The 14,841-nt window shown below is 56.0% G+C and overlaps 1 protein-coding gene across 2 annotated transcripts in view; it reads left to right on the top strand.

Annotated features, from left to right (window-relative positions):
- LOC133356959 (polycomb protein SCMH1-like) overlaps positions 1-13,885 on the top strand; it is a 34,002-nt gene extending 20,117 nt beyond the window's left edge. For both annotated transcript variants that reach the window (XM_061574681.1, XM_061574682.1), the window contains 7 exons: positions 4,768-4,968; positions 5,657-5,812; positions 7,078-7,188; positions 8,366-8,716; positions 9,733-9,846; positions 10,566-10,702; positions 11,226-13,885. In XM_061574681.1, the coding sequence (XP_061430665.1) occupies positions 4,768-4,968; positions 5,657-5,812; positions 7,078-7,188; positions 8,366-8,716; positions 9,733-9,846; positions 10,566-10,702; positions 11,226-11,351 (1,196 nt within the window). In that variant the 3' untranslated portion in view covers positions 11,352-13,885. The remainder of the gene's footprint in view (positions 1-4,767; positions 4,969-5,656; positions 5,813-7,077; positions 7,189-8,365; positions 8,717-9,732; positions 9,847-10,565; positions 10,703-11,225) is intronic.
- The last annotated feature ends 956 nt before the right edge of the window (positions 13,886-14,841 follow it).

Here is a 14,841-nt window from a genome sequence, read left to right as displayed (position 1 = left end):
GCATTCGGACAGCGATGAAGGGTGGCTCGAGGCGCTTTGTGCGGGATCGACGGACCTGTCAGATTCAGAGCGTCAACAACTTAAAACACTACTGCGGGAATTTTCCGACGTTTTTAGTCGAAATAAATACGATTTGGGTTGTACTCACCTGCTGCGTCACCATATTGACACGGGTGACAGCGCGCCAATTCGCCAAAATCCGTTTCGGTTGAGTCCCGCCGAAAAGGACCATGTCAAATCGGCTATTGATGACATGTTGGCCGCCGACATCATTTCTCCTTCCACCAGCCCTTGGGGAGCGCCGATCGTCCTGGTTAAAAAGCAGGACGGATCGTTGCGGTTTTGCGTTGATTTTCGGCGCCTTAACAAAATTTCGGTTGCCGACGCATACCCGCTCCCTCGGATGGATGAATCGCTGGACGCCTTGGCGGGAGCGCGATTCTTTTCCACACTCGATTTACTTTCGGGATTCTGGCAGCTTCCTCTGGACGATGATTCGAAGCCTAAAACTGCTTTCCGTACACCGCACGGCCTGTTCCAATTCAACCGGTTGCCGATGGGCTTACACTCAGCGCCGGCAACTTTCCAGCGTTTGATGGAATTGGTTTTGGCTGGATTGCAATGGGAGTCGTGCCTCATTTATTTGGATGACGTTATCGTCTTTGGTAAAACTTTTGACGAACATCTCCAGAGGTTGCGGGCGGTTTTCCTAAAGATGCGGGCTGCTAATTTGAAATTCAAACCCCAAAAATGCCATTTGTTGCGCGATTCGGTGCGTTATTTGGGGCACATCGTGGGACGCTCAGGTATTGCTACCGATCCCGCCAAAACGCAGTGTGTCAGCTCCTGGCCGACTCCCACCTCGGTGGGAGAGGTCAGGAGTTTCATTGGGTTCGCGTCGTATTACAGACGGTTCGTCGCTGATTTTGCGACAATTGCCAAACCCCTGCACGCTTTAACATCTAAAGGGGTTCGGTTCCACTGGGGTCAAGAGGAGGAGGCTGCTTTCTGCTCCCTTCGGGACGCCCTGGTAAAAGCCCCTCCCTTGGTTTACCCCGATTTTTCTAAGCCCTTTTTGCTCGACACCGATGCGAGCAACACGGGTATTGGGGGTGTGCTTTCCCAGGTGGTTGATGGCGTGGAACGGGTGGTCGCGTACGGTAGTCGGGTGTTGTCTCCTGCGGAGCAAAGATATTGTGTCACCCGTAGGGAACTGTTGGCAATTGTCTATTTCATCCAACAGTATCGCCCATATCTGTACGGTCGGCATTTCACCGTCCGCACAGATCATGCGGCACTACAGTATGCCCTGCGAGTTCAACAACCATCGGGACAGTTGTCTCGATGGTTGGAGGTTCTCCAGGACTTTGATTTTAAAACCACCTACCGTAAGGGCGTTCGCCATACGAATGCGGACGCTCTGTCGCGCATGCCAACCACCTCGGAATGTGCATGCCTCCTGGGGTCGGGACGTTGCAGGCCTTCAGGGGACGCATCGGTTCCGGTCTTGGCAGCCACCGACGACGACGAAACATTAATTACTAATTCGATCGAACAACAGGGAAGAGATTCCCTGTTGGGGTTGCCCGTCACTGAATGGAGGCGCCTCCAGATGGAGGATACCTCCCTCCTCGGGTGGCGTCGTCGCGTCGGGGGTGCTGAGCGTGGAAAGGGTGATTCGGATGCATGGGAAATGGTGCAAGGTCTGCTGATGCATTGGGACGGGAAATCCCAGCGACATCGGCTGGTGGTCCCTTCTGGGTTTGCGTGGCAAGGTGGTGTGGGCCGCGCATGAGCGCCTATTACACCTGGGGACCCAAAAGACTCTTGCACTGCTACAACTTGATTTTTTTTGGCCTGGCATGACGAGGGATGTTGGGGATCTATTGGGATCATGCCCTCGGTGTGCGCAACGGAAACCGCCGGCGCGGGAGTCTAACCCGCCCTTGCAATCGATCAAAGTGTCCAGAATAAATGAGCTTGTCGCGCTGGACATTTTGGGCCCATTTCCCGCCACCCCCAGGGGCAATAGGTATTTGTTGACTGGTGTCGAGTATTTTACACGCTGGCCTATGGCCTGGCCCCTTGCCAACCAGTCGGCAGCAGCCATCGTGGAGGCCTTTGTTCAGGGATACGTCCTGGACAAAGGTGCTCCGGAGCGGCTGCTGACCGACCAGGGCAGAAATTTTTCCGGTAAATTACTCAAACAAGTCTGTGACCTCCTAGGCACGAAGAAAATTCGTCCCTCCCCGTATCACCCGCAAACTGACGGGATGGTCGAGCGCCTGCATCGCACCATTACGTCAATGATGTCACAGCAGGTCTCGGACTCACAGACTGACTGGGACCTGCATATTCAAGGGGTCTTGGCGGCATACCGGATGGCACCCCATGCAGCTACGGGATTTTCCCCCTTTTACCTCATGTACGGTCGCGAACCCGACCCGCCTGTTCGCGCCCAGCTGCAGATCCCCGAGCCGCAAGGGAAAACTAAATTGGCTGACCACGTCAAATTTAATCTGGCCAAATTAACAGAGGCGCGGGATGCTGCAATGCTAAACTCGGACCTCCGTCAAAAGGCGAATGAGCGCCTCAGGCTGGGTCGGGCGCACATGATACAGTGGAAGCCGGGGGACAAGGCATGGCTGCACTGTCCCCAAGTGCCACTGGCTACCTCCTCTAAGCTGGTGCGGCCGTGGCGGGGCCCTGTGGAGGTGGTCGAAGTTTTGCGACCACAGTGCGTGCGCATTAAATGGGGGAAGCGGCGATGGTTCGTGCACCCCTCTAGGTTAAAACCCTTCGTTGCGGTACACAAACCCACTTCACACATGCGTGGCCAAACGTGTGGGGGGTCGACCGACTCATTGGGTCCGTCTCCGTCGTTCTCACCTAATGCCTTGCCGGCCGTGCCACCTCCAGGTGCATCAGGACTGACGGGCTCACGCCCGACCACCCCTCCTGGGGATACCGACGGTCGCGCGGCATCGGATGAGGACTCACTCCGGGACGGACAATTGCCACCTGACGGTCCGCCACCCGGGGTTACCCCGTGTGAGGGGCCCGCGGCAAGGACGCGCGCAAAAATGCGCAGACTGTTATGAGGCCGGAAGATGTGTACATAGGTTGTGTTCATCGTGTGTTGTGTGGGTGGTGTGTTCCCTGCCCATTGAATGTACATATGTTGGGTTCATTGTGTGTTGTGTGGGTGGTGTGTTCCCTGCCCATTGAAATGTACATACGTTGGGTTCACCTGCTGTTGTGTGTATGGTGGGTTCCCTGCAAATTGTATATTGGTTGTTTTTTTTACGGAATTCGTATTTATTCAAGGGGGGGTGCGTCGGGTTGTTTTCTCTTCTTGCTGTTGCATTTTGTTGTGTTCTTGTTGCTGTTCTTGTTATTGTTGAAAAATAGTGAGGCACACGCGCGGTCAAGGTGTAAATGCACTTTTATTGTCATTTTTGTATGTTGGCAGCCGGGACGGCTGCAAGCTATGCGGGGGGGGGGGTGATGTAGGGGTGTTAAAGAGAGGGCCCGTTATGCATGGCAGCCTATGGAAAACAAACACAGTGGGCGGGGCTACGTAAGTGCACGAGGAGGTGCCCTCTACGACGTCCGAGCCAGACACCCTGGGGGGGGCTGGTTCGAACGTTATGATCCCCCGGGGCCCCACCCCTCAGGGAGGGGTTGGGTATAAAAGGGGATGTTCAAAGGGCTCGAGTCAGTTATGTTTAAGCTAAGGGAAGAAGACTGAAGACGTCTTAGATAGAGCCCTGGACTCCCCTAGTTCGATGTCCTTTTCAGGGCCGGACAGGACTGAGCCAGCGGCGTGGTCCCGAAAGCCAGAGCCGGTGCTCTTGTAAGAGCTGGTCTGGAACTCCGGGTACCGGGCCCGACTTACCAGTGTCGGGCCAGTTAGCCTCCCCTAGCCCATTAGTGGAGGATTCGGGGCTAGGACAGAGTTAGCTAGGGGTGTATCCCGAGTTATACGGGTGAGGGGGCCGATACCCCCTCGAGTGTGTATATGCCCACTGTCGTATTGTGAAATAAATATACGTGTGCCTCAACCTCGGCGTCAAGCGTCTTCACCGGTACTTCAGATGCTACTCGCTAACAGCACTTGTCCCAACAGTCTGTTGAGGCTATACGGGGGATCTTTGTCTTTGTGCGTGTGTGCTCGGGTGCGGTGTGTGTGTGCGTGCGTGTGTGGTTGCTGGCCACCCACCCCCTCGTGTGTCACCTTGCCGGCCTTCACAGGTGCCGCTCGCTAACAGCACTTGCCCCGACAGTCTGTTGAGGTTTTGATTTAAAGCTTTCGTGACTGCAGGGATTCATCTTCTTGGTTCCTTCGGTAAAGTCACATAGAAGGGAAATAATAAAATAATAAAATAAAACATAATAAAATACAATTCTCACGACGTTTCAGCCACAACGCAAGCAGCCGTCCTCAGGTGAAGAACAGGTCTGTCGGAAAGACAGCATCTGAATGAACACCACAAAGCTTGGCAGCGTATATTTAAGCTGTGTTAGAGGAGGAAGGGCGCCTTGACAAAGGAATTTGCATATCAACAGAGAAATTTTGCATATTTATGAAAAATGCAGACAAGTAGTGACTAATCCCATATCTGCATTTTCCATAAATATTTTTATTATTTTATTATTATTTCCCTTTTACGTGACTCGACCGAAAGAACCAAGAAGATGATTCTGTTGAGGCTACCCGGGGGATCTTTGTCTCTGTGTGTGTGTGCGTGCGCTGCCGCTGCGCAGTCTGCGTGTACGTGAACAAGCGCGCCGGCGCGGGCCCCTTCCTCGACCGGCGCAAGGTGCAGCTGCTGCCCGAGCACTTTGGGCCCGGGGCGGCGCCGGCCGTGCTGCAGCTGGCGGTGCAGGCCTGCGTGGACTGCGCTCGCCACCCGCCACACGTGCTGGCCAGGCTACCCAACGGGGACGGCGACACCATCGTCACTGGTACGCACGCACACGCACGCGTATGCACACACACACACGTACACGCACGCACGTACACGCACGTACACACACGCACGTACACGCACGCACGCACACGCACGTACGCACACACACGCAGACGCACGTACACGCACTCGCACGTACACGCACGTACACGCACATACACACACATACACGCACGCACGTACACACACGTGCACACACGCACGTACACACACGTACACACACGCACGTACATGCATGCACGTACACGCACATACACACACGTACGCACACAAAGACAAAGATCCCCTGTGTGGCCTTAACAGACTGTTGGGGAAAGTGCTGTTATCGAGCACCTATGAAGGCCGGCACGGTACACGAGCGGGTTGGGTGGCCAACACTACGCCCGACCGCCTTTCTCCCCTAGTGGCGATGTTTACACACCGCACCAGGTACTCGTTTGAGGCTGAGTCGACCTATGGGAGGCCCAGCACCAGTTCAGGTAATCGTCCCTGGTGTTGGCCGGTGCGGTGTGTATTAACCATCACCACTGGGGAGACGAAAGCGGCCGGGCGTGGTGCTGACCACCCCCCACCCCCTCGTGTGCCGTGTCGGCCTTCATAGGCGCTGCTCGCCAACAGCACTTGCCCCAACAGTCCGTTAAGGCAACACGGGGGATCTTTGTCTTTGCGTGGTGCGCTGGCAGCCCGGTACGACGGCGAGGTGCGCTCGCTGCGGCTGCCGTCGGTGCGGAGCGCCTCCTTCGTGCTGCGCTTCCTGGAGAAGCTCTGCCACTCGCTGGAGTGCGACAACCTCCTGAGCAGCCAGCCGGCTTGCCTCGCCAGCAGCAACGTACTGCCAGGTACCGCCGGCGGGCAGCACCGGCATCCTCATCATCATCGGCATCACCGGCATCGTCATCATCGGCATCATCGGCATCACCGGCATTGTCATCATCGTCATCGTCACCGGCATCGTCATCATCATCATCATCAGCATCATCGTCACCGGCATCGTCACCGGCATCATCATCATTGGCATCACCGGCGTCATCATCGTCACCGGCATCGTCATCGGCGTCGTCACCGGCATCGTCACCGGCATCGTCACCGGCAGCATCGTCACCGGCATCGTCACCGGCATCATCGTCGTCGGCATCACCGGCATCATCATCATCACCGGCATCGTCACCGGCATCATCATCATCACCGGCATCGTCACCGGCATCATCATCATCATCATCGTCGGCATCACCGGCATCATCATCATCGTCACCGGCATCATCATCGTCGGCATCACCGGCATCATCATCACCGGCATCATCATCATCATCTCCGGCATCATCATTTTCATCATCGTTGGCATCATCATCATCACCGTCGGCATCATCATCATCACCGGCATTACCGGCATCATCATCGTCACCGGCATCGTCACCGGCATTGTCATCGGCATCATCATCATTGTCGGCATCACTGGCATCATCATCATCATCGGCATCACCGGCATCATCATCACGGGCATCATCATCATCATCACCGGCATCGTCATCATTACCGGCATCATCATCATCGTCGGCATCACCGGCATCATCATCGTCATCATCATCGTCATCATCACCGGCATCATCGGCATCACCGGCATCGGCATCATCACCGGCAAATTTCCACGTGATGAGAAGCTGTTGTTGCAACTCTCTGACCCCGTACCCAGACTGAACATCTGTGTGTTTTTGGCATGGTTGAGTCGAAGTAGGGTTTGGCTATTGGATGCGCTAGTTGTTAGCGTGCGTTTGTGGATGTACCTGTGTGGGCCTCAAAGTGCACCTGGCCTGGCACAGTCGTCGTGGTGACGTCACTGCCACTTGGTGGCGAATGGCGGCTGTAGTTGTTGCTGTTGTTATGGGGAGCAGTAGCGCAGTGGTTAGCGCCATGCTACGCTACGAACCAGGCGACCCGAGTTCGATTTCCGCTCACCGATGGCGAATATTTGAAGCTGTCCCGGGCTTCCCCTAAGTCGACTCGGCCTCAAATGAATACACCCCCCCCCCCCCTTCGTACGTTCTCGCTCGCGGCACTTGCCCCAGCAGGCTTGTCGACGCTATACGGGTGATCTTTGTATTTGTAGGTCGTGACGACGTTGACCTGGCCCGGGGGATCAAGCGTCCGTCACAGGAGCCGTTCAACTCCCCGCTCTCCCCAAAGCGGCCTCGGCCACTCCAACACCTGCCTTCCGAAGGTACGTGCATGCGTGTGCGCGCGTGGGTTCGTACATGTGCGAGTGTGTGTGTGTGTGTAGGCATGACGGTACCAGCGGTGTCAAGATCGGCCTCTGTGGAGGAGGCACGTGAATGACGCTGCTCCTGGGCAGCTGGAGGCAGTCGCCCTCCAGCAATAACGGAGGGCAGAGGAGCGACGCTCACAACAACGAGCGGCGCGCCGGGTGGCTAAAGCGCAGACAATTGGCACTGTGGAGGGCACAGGTGGTGCATCAGCCAGTCATCTCAGTCAGCCGACCCATGACACCTGCTGGATCTGTCCCGTGACCTCCTGCCAACGGGCATTTGTCACATGTGTGTGTGCGTTTAGGAATGGACGTGTGTGCGTGTAGTCATGTGCGTGTGTGAGTGTAGGCACGTGTGTTTGTGTTAAGGCTATGTGGGGATTTTTGTCGTGTGCGTGTGTAAGAATGTGCATGCGTGTATGTGTAGGCAGACATGCGACGCTCACTACAACGAGCGCTCTTCCTTCTGATAATGGAAAGCCACAAACAATAGCTCACCGAAGTGGCTGGAGTGGAAAATTGATAGCAGGCAAAATACTGAACGTGTGACGTTGATATTAAACTTGGAAGGAAAAACTACAGGACCCCGAGACAAAGTCCCACTTGAAGGTCGGGATCAAACCCACGACCTTCTGTACACCGGACAAGGAGTGGCAGGAATTAATTTTTTGTTACTGTGTTTATTTGTCCAGGTAAGGCCCCACCTGAGCTCTGTAGCTCTTCTTCAAGAGTGGCCACACCTAACGATAGGCGTTAGAAAATCTATAGCAGCCAAATACTCCTCTAAGCGAATGATGCTAAGATCTTGATTTGAAGTTTTCGTGACTGCAGAAATCCATAGTTTTGGTTCTTTCAGTAAAGTCACGTAGGTAGACAAAATAAAATTAAAATAAATCACGACGTTTCGGGCACAACACAAGCGTCCGTCATCAGCTGATGACGGACGCTTGTGTTGTCTACTTGACTTTACCGAAAGAACCAAAGAGTGATTCTAAGATGTGACCGCAAGCTCCAAATATACAGCAGCAGGCGTCAGGATGGGGATCGAACCCACGAACCTCCTGTATACCAGGCGAGGTAGTTAACATCTTGCCCCGTGTCGCTATTCCCCCCCATCCCCCCGCCTCCCCAGGAGAGCCTCGCGTGGCCGAGGGCCTCACGGGCGACAGCCTGCAGAGGCCCTCGCTGGAGACGCAAGACTCGGCCCTCAACGCGCTCGCCGTGCTGCAGGCCCCGCGGCGGCGCCCCGCCCCTCCCTCCTCCCTCGACGTCCCTCGCCTCCTGCAGAGGCAGTTCCCTCCACGGCACCACCACCACCACCACCTGCAGCAGCAGCTCCACCGTCAGCAGCAGCAGCAGCACCGTCATCAGCACCATCAACAGCACCGGCAGCAGCAGCTGCACCTGGCGACGCGGAGGCGAGAGGAGGGGTTCCTCCTGCGGGATGGAGGCAAGCTGAACCGGCAAGCTTCGTCCGGATCAGGTGACCGATGAGATTTAACAATAACTGAATTAAATTTCGATTTCAAGCTTTCGTGACTCCAGGGAATTCATCTTCTTGGTTCTTTCGGTAAAGTCACGTAGAAGGGAAATAATAAAGTAATAAAAATAAAACGTTTTAGAAAAAACATATAAACATACAAAAATATACAGAAAAATAAAAAATATCTGCATTTTTTTGTTGGCGGTGGTTGTTATTGTTGAGGGCGGTTCTTGCAGCGCAGGTCGATCGTCATTGAAGGAAGGCGGCCGTAGTCCGGCTTAACCGCTAAACCACCCGGTCACTCGCTCGCTGACCCCACGCGCTCACTCACTCACCCACACAGTCAACAACCCACCCAGTCACTCACCCACACGCTCACTCGCCCACTCACTAACCTACACAGTCACCTACCCACCTACTCACTCACCTACTCACTCACCTACTCACTCATCCACTCACTCAGCCACTCACTCACCCACAGGCTCACTCGCCCATTCACTAACCTACACAGTCAACAACCCACCCACTCACTCACTCACCCACCCACACGCTCACGCGCCCATTCACTAGCCTACACAGTCATCTACCCACCCAGTCACTCACTCACCTACTCACTCACCTACTCTCTCACCCACTCACTCACCCACGCGCTCACTCGCCCATTCACTCACCTACACAATCACCAATCCACCCATTCACTCACTCACCCACGCACTCACTCACCCAATCACTCACCTACACAGTCACTCACACACTAACCAACCCATTCACTTGCTCACCCACTCACTTGACCCAGACGCTCACTCACCCCGTGATGTGTCACCGTGTGGCGTGTTGTGTCATGTTACGTCACTTTGTGTCACCCTGTGCCGTGTCACTTTGTGTCATCGTATATTGTGGCACATTGTGTCATCCTGTGCTACTTCACCGTGTGTTACGTCACCCTGCGTTGTCACCCTGCGTTGTGTCACCCAGTGCATTGTGTCACCCAGTGTTGTTGTGTTGTCGTGTTGCAGGCTCGGGAGGACAGTTTGAAGGCGGCCGTGGCAGCCCATGCTCGCCCTCCCAGAATGCAGCGGGGCGACGCTCCTCTTCCTCCTCGAGCACCAGCGGCACCCGCAGACTCTCACGTGCGTCACTCGCTCACGCTCGCTCACTCGCTCTCGCTTACTCACACTCTCATACACATACAGCGACACCCGCAGACTCTGACGTGCGTCACTCATACACACACAGCGACACCCGCAGACTCTGACGTGCGTCACTCACTCATGCTCGCTCGCTCACTGTCGCTCACTCTCACTTACTCACACTCTCGCTTACTCACACTCTCATACACACACAGCGACACCCACAGACTCCCTCACTCACTCTCGCTTACTCACACCCTCACATTCGCTCACTCTCGCTCACTCACTCTCATACACACACAGCGACACCCGCAGACGCTCTCACTCACTCTCGCTTTATTACACCCTCACATTCGCAGACCTACGTGTGTCACTCTCACTCACTCACATTCACTCACACTCAATCACATTCACTCACACTCACTCACATTCACTCACACTCACTCACTCAATCAGTCACTCATACTCACTCCCTCGCTGTTGCACTGGCTCGCTCACACTGGCTCACCCTCTCACTCGCTCCCTCGCACTCTCATATGCACACTGTGGCACCGGCAGACTCTCACACTCACCCTCACTTACACTCGCTCACATTCGCGCTTGCCCTTTCACTCGCTCACTCGCTCACAACCTTCATAAGTCGCTACTAACAGCACTTGCCCCAAAAGTCCGTTGAGGCTATGCGGGGGGGGGGACCTTTGTCTGCTTGCCGTGCTCAGTGCTGGTGGCGGCCGGCGCCGACGCGGAGGGGACGAGCCGCGACCCATCGGGGTGGAGCGTGGACGACGTCATGAGCTTCATCCGCACTGCCGACCCCACGGCGCTCGCCCCCCACGCGGAGCTCTTCCGCAAGCACGTGAGTTGCTCGCTCGCACTCGCTCGCACTCGCTCGCACTCGCTCGCACTCGCTCGCACTCGCTCGCACTCGCTCACACTCGCTCACACTCACCCCACCATGCTCGCTCACGCGTTGTCGTCGTCATCGAAGACGTCATCATCATCATAGTCGTCGTCTTTGTCGTCATTGTAGACATCGTCGTTGTGAACGTCGTCATTGTCATAGATGTCATTGTTGTTTTTGCGTCATTGTCATTGACGTCATTGTCATTGACGTCGACGTCATCGTCACTCATCCTCATTGTCATCGTCATTGTTGTCGTTGTCATCATTGTCGTCGTCATTGTCATCGTCATCGTCGTCATCCTCATTGTCGTTATGATCATCATCATTGTCATTGTCGTCATCGTCATCATCGTGCCCGGACAGCTGCCGTAGTTTCCGTCTCATCTCATTGCTCCTCCACCACGCCGACCCCCAAGAACCCCTCGGACAACGTCTGACCCCTGTGACGACCCCCTGACCACGTGACCCCACGACAGGAGATTGATGGCCGGGCTCTGCTGCTGCTCAAGAGCGAGATGATGATGAAGTACATGGGCCTCAAGCTGGGCCCGGCGCTCAAGCTGGCCTACCACATCGACCGCTTGCGGCAGGGCAAGCGCTGAATCACACAACCGCTCAACCTCGCCTCTCTCCCTGCTCTGCTATGTCTCTCCTCCTCTCTCTCCTCTCTCTCTCCTCTCTCTCTCTCCTCGTCTCGACGAACGAATTAGCCGTCGTTATTTCCGTTCTGCTATCGTTACTACTTCACGGCGGTCGTTTACTTAAAGACGTTTACCGTGCGGTGGCCGGGATCTGTGGCTGGGGGGAGGTGGTGGTTAGGGGTGAAGTTGAGGTTGAGGTGAGGTGGGGGGGTGAGGTGCAGATGGAGATGAGGTGGGTGGTGAGGTGGATCACGTCGTCCGTGGCATCGCCCGTCCGTGCCGTCCGTGCGGAAGTGGTCGCTGAAGGGCGGCGGCATCACCGGCTGCGGAAGTCGGCGTTGGAACGGCATTGGAACGGCGTTGGAACGGCGTTGGAACGGCGTTGGAACGGCGTTGGAACGGCGCTGGAACGGCGTTGGAACGGCGTTGGAACGGCGCTGGAACGGCGTTGGAACGGCGTTGGAACGGCGTTGGAACGGCGTTGGAACGGCGTTGGAAGGACTGCCCCCCACCACCTCCTGCTCCTCCTGCGGTGACGTTTGGGAACCTCACCGTAGCCGCGCGGCACAAACACAGACGCTCGCTCCCACCACCCACCACGCGGCACGGCCCCCATTCCCAGCCCCCACATCTCCCCCACCTGCTCTCCCCCCCTTTCCCGGAAGGGGTTCAAAGGTCAACGGCGCCTGCAACAAACAAAAAAGCTGCAAACAAAAACAGACTCTCGCTCTCTCCACCCGCCCGCGCTCGCCTTTTATTGTTTTTGTACGGTTCTCACGTTTCCGTGTCGTCGGCACTCGGGAGACGGCACCTCTTGGACGAAGCTGGCCATCGTGAACCCCCCCCCCCCGTAACGGCAACAGCAGCAGCAGCAGTGACATTGCGATGCTTTCTAGAGTGGCGTTGCAGCAGCAGACTTCACGAGTCCGGCGAGAATCCAGAGGGGGGAAGGGGGGCTTGAAGGCCTGTGAGCACACGCTGACGGGAGACCGTCAGGGCAGACTCGTGCGTCTCCACGTGAGTCTGTGAGAGTCTGTCGGTCTCTGCTGATCTCTGTGTATGTCTGCGGATCTCTGTGTGTCTCCGTGCAGGTCTATGAGTCTGTAAGTCCGAGTGTCCGTGCGAGTCTAAGAGCAAGTGGTGCGACGAGGGTGGGTGGAGATAGCTTTGGTAGCGTGATGGTGGCCTTGGCCGTGATGGTGGTGGTGGAGGTCGTGGTGGTGGTGGCCATGGTGATGGTGGTGGTGGAGGAGGGCATGATGGAGCAGTTGTGGACAGATTCCCTCCCATACCTGGGCAGTGTGCTTATGACCAGCTCCGGTTTGGCAGCAGAGGTCGGGCAGCATTATCTTTTCATTGGCTGCGTAACGCTGTGTGGAACCTACCAGGTCTGTTGCTCCACATGAAGCTTCGGGTCTTCTCCGCGACAGTAATGCCCTCGCCGCTCTCTGCTTGCGAGATGTGGACCCCTCTAATGGAGGAACATCGGATCCAGTTTAAAACATCCAGGTTAACCTGCCTACGATCCATCCTGGGTTTAACCAAGCTTGATTGTGTAAGAAGCACACATCCTTGAAAAATCTGGACACAGTCCCATCAGTGAGCTCCTCATGCAGGCGAGGCTGCATTGGCTGGGTCATGCAGCCACCGCATGCCAAAGCAGCTTCTGTTTGGCCGCATAGAGGGGGCTAAATGGGCACGACATGGGCTGGAGAAGCGATGGACTGCTGTAGTACAGGGGGATGTGGAGCTGAGTGGACTTGCCAGAGACTGGTACCAGCGGTGTCAAGATCGGCCTCTATGGAGGAGGCTCATGAAGGACGCCACTGGGCAATTCGAGGCAGTCGCCCTCCAGCAACAACGGAGGGCAGAGGAGCGACGCTCACAACAATGAGCAGAGTGCCGGGCAGCTAAAATGCAGCAAGTTGGCACAGTAGAGGGTACAGCTGGTGTGCATCTACCGGCAGAACCGGCCCTAGACCTTTGGGGGCCCTAAGCAAAATTTGGTTGGAGGCCCCTTTGATGTTTGATTGTTTTCACGCACTAGCTAGCAGTGACTCTAGGGGGCCCTCTGCTGGCCACGGGGCCCTTTGCAATTGCAAGGGTCGCTTAGTGGCTGGGCCGGCTCTGTCTACCGGTCTGCGCAGCCAACACGTGGCACCTGCTGGGTTTGTCCCGAGACCACCTCCTGTCAGGTGGTCTCGGGCCTCAGAGTCACCATGGCACAGGCGCTGTGCATGGGGAGGCCGTCATCCAGCACCGGAGTTTGGGGGGGAGCGGGGGATGCGAGGGGGGGCCGTGGCCTTGTACACCGATGGTAATCACAGCGGTGGATGTGTTTTTTTTTTGCTGTTGCGTTCTTGATTTTAGAACGTTACTTGGACACGGCCATTGGACCGTGTAAAGTCCGACAGTGGGTGAGCTGTTGCGTACTCGTCGTGGCTCCGACGTGTGCCGGGTCCGAATCTCCCTTCGGGGATTGGCAGCGGGTGGTTGAAACGGGGGAGGTTCATGTAAAACGGGGGCTTCCGCCAGGGGAATGTGGAGTTTCCAACTGGTCAGTTGGATTTCTTTTTAAATGTATAATTGTACTTTAGAAGATGGTTCTAAAGAGCTTTAACAGTTACTAAAACCTTGCGTTATCAAAAGTAGTGCACTCGGACGATGTTATTGTTAGAGATCAGATTCACGGGAAGCGGATATCACAGAGCCGCATCTGATGTGCCTTCTTCTAAATGGCACTCTGGTCCAGACACGACGGCTCGCGGGAAGCGGATCTCACAGAGCTACTACCTCTGAGATGCATTCGAATGCGCACCTCCCGATTGGCTACGCTCGGTTGACACCGCGAGACCGAGGTCCTTCAACCGAACATCTCAGCGGTGCTGGTTCGGTTGTCACGGACATTGTGAACCGCGCGGTCTGTTTGCGGGCGCCACATGCAGCGGGGCAGTGTTAGGAGCCGCGTTTGCCACTCATTGCTGTTGTTCCTGCTGCTGCGTTCCCCACCCATTGCGTTGTTTACAGTTGAAGTGGGCGGCCGTGACGGCGTTGTTGTCGCTGTCGTTGTGTGTTTACGGCTGTTAGTACCACCACCGCCATCGATCACCACCACCATCACCGCCACCATCGCTACCATCACCGACACCGCCATCGCCCCACTCTCCCACATTCGCCACCACCATCACCCCCATCGCCACCACTCTCCTAACATCGCCACCACCCCCATCGCCACCACTCTCCTAACATCGCCACCACCACCATCATCACCCCCATCGCCACCACTCTCCTAACATCGCCACCACCACCATCATCACCCCCATCGCCCTACTCTCCCACCGCCGCCGCTGCCTGTGTGCGCGTACCGGTCACCTCCACGTTATCGTCGTCATTGACGTCGTCGTTACTGCGGCAGGTTGCCGGAGGGCTGCCCTCAGCAGGTCGTACACTC

This window comes from Lethenteron reissneri, chromosome 56 (genome assembly GCF_015708825.2).
Source record: "Lethenteron reissneri isolate LAM-NWPU_2019-01 chromosome 56, ASM1570882v1, whole genome shotgun sequence".
Lineage (NCBI taxonomy): Eukaryota > Metazoa > Chordata > Hyperoartia > Petromyzontiformes > Petromyzontidae > Lethenteron > Lethenteron reissneri.
This window is presented reverse-complemented; position numbering and strand designations above follow the sequence as displayed.